This window comes from Notothenia coriiceps, unplaced genomic scaffold (assembly GCF_000735185.1).
Source record: "Notothenia coriiceps isolate Sejong01 unplaced genomic scaffold, NC01 NC01_scaffold00022890, whole genome shotgun sequence".
Taxonomy (NCBI): domain Eukaryota; kingdom Metazoa; phylum Chordata; class Actinopteri; order Perciformes; family Nototheniidae; genus Notothenia; species Notothenia coriiceps.
Genome location: NW_011355591.1, coordinates 471,577 through 476,264, shown reverse-complemented (window position 1 = coordinate 476,264; position 4,688 = coordinate 471,577). Strand labels below are relative to the sequence as shown.

General features: G+C 42.0%; 1 protein-coding gene across 1 annotated transcript in view; it reads left to right on the top strand.

Moving 5' to 3' along the window:
- Window positions 1-3,493: 3,493 nt before the first annotated feature.
- rif1 (replication timing regulatory factor 1) overlaps window positions 3,494-4,688 on the top strand; it is a 25,001-nt gene continuing 23,806 nt past the window's right edge. The window contains exon 1 of the mRNA XM_010781236.1: window positions 3,494-3,617. Within this exon, the coding sequence (XP_010779538.1) occupies window positions 3,494-3,617 (124 nt within the window). The remainder of the gene's footprint in view (window positions 3,618-4,688) is intronic.

Here is a 4,688-nt window from a genome sequence, read left to right as displayed (position 1 = left end):
TGACGACCCCATCTCTGGTTACTAAGTTATGGAAAACTAAATAAATAAGTAATTAGATACCTTACCGTTACTGCGCTCATAAAGAATGATAAGAATAAGAATAATGCGTCTTGAACTGGTTTCATTAATTAGTATCTTTACGTTTAACAGGGCGACTGTGGCTGTGAGGGAGTGCGGTCGTCTTTCAACCAGAAGGTTGTGGGTTCGATCACAGCCCATGCAGTCAACATGTCGATGTTGGGCAAGATACTTAACCCTGAGTTGCTCCCGATGGCATGGCCAACGGTGTGTGAATGTTAGGTCCTAGAGTAAGGTACACTGCTCTGTATGAATGGGTGTGAATGGGTGAATGACATGTAGTATGTAAAGCGCTTTGAGGGGTCTTAAAGACTGGATAAAGCGCTATATAAGTACAGTCCATTTACCATTTACCATTTAACAGACTGTTAGCTTGTTGTGGTGGCTGGTAGCCCATTTTATTAAAGAGCATATCAAAAGAAAGACTTGTGTTATGTCTTCCTTAATGCAATAGTAATTGGGGGTGCAAGTGGAGTCTCGCAGAGGCAAAACTGTGGCGCGAGTAGACTGTAGGTGCGCCGCAGTCTGCGTGATCTGCCTGTAGGGAGGGGCGGGCCGGCCCTGCGAGTAAAGTAACGAGTAAAGTAACGAGTTACTTTATGTAGACAGTAACGAAGTAGTGCAATATATTAGTTTTTTTTTTTAAAGTAATATGTAAATATGTAATATGTTACTTTTTTTTAGGAACGACCCCATCTCTGGTTGCAATATATCCAATTATTCAAAATAATGGAAATCAAATACATTTTCCCAAATCATGAAATTGGCTATAGGGCTGTAGAACATTTGCGCAACAAACTCCATTTTACTTTCACTTTCCATCAAACTAAGCATTGTCTGGTCATTTGTTGAAGAACATTGTTAACAGTATTGTATTCAGCATGTTTTGGATCTGTGTGTGCAGGCATACATTTTGGGTCAAATGGGATTACACAGATTAATATTTTTCAATGAAAATCCCCAAACATTTAAAACTACTCCTGCATGAATACAATTGACTCCACATGTTCTACCTCACAGCAGACTGTGCTCTATCCTCCCCTTAATCCCCTGTGGTACCAAAATGTGGAATAATGAGGTTTTCACCTGACGACAGGGATGAGAGACAGCAGGGCAGGAAAATGTGGGGGTGAGAGGCAGGTGTGTCTAGACTGACTCTGAATTACCTGCTGCGGGGAGTCGGCGGGGTGTAGATAAGAGGAAATGATGATCATTACAGGAGGAGGCAGACAGGGAGGCCGCATTGTCACACACACTTCCTCTGTCAGCGATCAGCTCATTAATCTTCCGCTGACCTTCAGAGGACGAGTCAGTCAGGAGAGGAGGATTCACTCTAGCTTTGTGGCGCCCGTGCATAACATGATAACATGGGTTCAAATCCTGTCTGTGACCTTTGCTAAATGTCATCCTCCTCCCTCTTTTACCTGCCACTTTTCCACAATAAAAAAGAAAAGAAGAATTCCACACACATGTAGTATTACTGTAAAACATTGTATTGTATGATGACGCTTAAAAAAGCCTGGTCGAACAATTGCCTCCCAAATGTTTTCACTTTAGATAACTGTTAGGAAAATATCACTCGTCAACGGCTTGAGCTTTAATATCAGGATACATGTATTTATTCAGTGGCGAACCGTCAGGGCCTTCAAGGTATTCACAGAATACCCTGGAACACTCAGATAAAAAAAACAAAAAATCGATTTAATTATATAAATAAAATGTAATAAAATGTAATAAAATGAATAAATGAGAATCGTATCTGTTGTTGATCTGTAATATTACAGTGTTACGTTGATTTTTTTGTCCTTCTCGGACCATGCACTACGCATTTCAGTGGTTTTGTGTTAGAAAAGAAAGCAACCAATCAGATCTTGTTCTGGGTCTCTGGGTAGAATATCCTTCAACCAAGGTATTGCATCCTTGATCGAATGCCCTGGCCATTGCACTGAATGAGAGCTTACGTTTGGACTGACAGTTTGATCAACCAATCATATATTGATTTGTAGACAATGGGCGTATTCTTTCAGAGTTTCCCTCGGTCCCAGGGTACTCTAGAAGGCCCGCTAGTTAACTGGCTCGAGACAGACGATCTAGATGAATGCGACGAAGCAATTCATGCTGTTTTACTGTTTTTAACGTTGAAATGACAAGTGCAACAGGTGAAGTTGTTGCGGAAATTGTTGTGAGTACCCTTTCCAAGACGACAATTCAGTGAAAAGACTGACATTATAACGCCGGGCGGGGGGAGGCGGCGGCAGGGGGTTTGTGTGTCTACAGAAGGTCCAGTTGTGATAGACACGGTTCGCCACTGGTATTTATTATCCTTGTAAGAATGGAAGTAGTCATCACATACAGAGCATATGGTGCAACTAGTTCCTGAACAGTGTCCTTCACATGCTTATATACAAGAGAGGGAGTTACACAGTCACAAGATGCAGGAATACCGGTTCAAAACAGTATTCAATGTTTAGTTCAGATTAGCTCCACGTCAGAAATGATCATGCTTGTCATATGTCTCTCTCCATAGAGGCTGAATCATCATGTTAATCACATAGCTATCATATGTCTAAAACAGTCCTGACGCTCTTCTAGGTAATCACATCCTGTCATGTACACAGCTACGTAGGGCCTTTGTTATCATGTGCTACTCTGATATTGGAAGAGTACATTCAGTATTTTCCCAACAATAACCTAACAAGAAACAAATGTCCTCTTTGAAACTGCAAAGCCTTCATTTTGAAACATCAACAAGACCACAAAATAATGGTGGTTATACATTGTTGTAACATTTATTTATGGTAATTATTTAATACATTTGATGCTACTGAATCGAGTCTAATTATATCATTAGTGCCTTTGCAAAAAGAAGAGATGCTGAACTAATAAAAAAGAGATAATAAATAAAAAGGTAGGAGAGGTAAGATAAAAGCTAAAGAAGGGAAACGGAGCAAAAAGTAAAACGTTAATGAAAGTAAATGTAGGAAAGAAAATCACAAAGGAATGACATGATAAAAGCATAGGAAAGATAATAGGTGAAGAAAAGTAAGTATAGACAAGGTAAGTATATAGGAAGAAAGAAAATTCAGCTAAAGGAAGGGGAGGAAAGAGTAAAGGTCAAAGGATAGATCAGGAGACTAAAGGAAAGGGAATTTAAATTAAATATAGAGGGAAAGGAAGTATGGGATGTGGACTTGAGAGGGGAGGAGAGACAAAGACGAAAAGTGAAGGAAATAAAAAGGAGAAGAAGCTAAAGGAAAGGAATTAAAGGAGAAAGGATAGGAAATGAAGAGAAAAGAACGAAAGAGGAAAATAATGATACAGGCTAGTAAGCGAGAAAGGAAAGAACACGAAAAGGACAGGGGGAAGTGTAAAACGAGGAAGTGCTGATGGCTGTTTCTGCAGACAGCTTTGAAGGATGGGTTTTTCTTACGGAGATGAAATTTCTCTCTCCGTCACTGCTGACAGGAGACAGATGAGTCACAACAACAACAACAACTCTGCCGAGAAAAGAGCCAGCGGAGCGGAGCGCGACAACAACGGCAACAAAAAACAGCCACGGTTAAACATCTCCGAGCTGGCGTTCCTCCAGCCTAATGATATCCAAACATCATGTCAGAGGGAAGCAGTCCTTTGTGCTCAAATTAACCACATTAGCAGGGAATGAGTGTTATTGTTTTTGTTATTAAATTAGTCATAATATCTTGTTTGTTAATGTGAAGCATCTTTAGGTAACCAGATTATGCACTTTATCTCCTTAACACAATGTCATATTATACTTTAAAGTAGGGATGCTCCGATCGATATCGGCCGATATTCACTCTCTGCCGATCGATCGGTGCTCTCTATAAAGGCCGATCGGGAGAGCCGATCACATGACGTAAAATACATGACACTTTTCTCTGTGCGCGGCAAAACAAGCTCACCAACATGGCTTCACCAGTCTGGCAGTATTTTAATGTGTCCGAAAAAGACAATAAAATAGCGGTATGCAACGTAGGGGTGTAACGGTACGCCTTTTTTTATGAGTGGCGTGCACCAGAAAAAGCTTAAAAGGGTCGTCCTGTCCACTACCGAAAACAGGTGGGCGAAATTGTGAGAGGATCCACACGAGGCCGACCAGACTTGGTCGAACCTCCTCTCCGGCACCACAAAAAAAAGGGTTAACAGTTGGATGTTAACAGATGGATGATGAAGTCAGCCGTTAGCTGCTAGCCGTTAGCTGCTAGCCGCTAGCCGTTAGCCGCTAGCCGTTAGCTGTTAGTCGTCGTCGTTAGCCGCTAGCTGCTACTCGTCATCGTTAGCCGTTAGCCGCTAGTTGTTGTCGACGGCCGTTAGCTGTAAGCCGTTAGTCGTTGTCGTCGGCCCCGGAGCCTCTGCTAGGTGGCGTGCCTCTACCAGGGAAGGTGCCGCTGCTTGACGAGGTGACCCGAGGTACATAACGAACCGTGCATACTGTGAACCGTTACACCCCTAATGCAACGTGTGTGCAGCAGAAATCCTGCAGCTCAGCTCCGCCTCCGCTGTGCGGAGCAAAACACACACTAAGAGTTAGACCTAACACCCTTAGCTATTGTATCTACCTCAGGAACAAGCTAAACTAATTATAAATA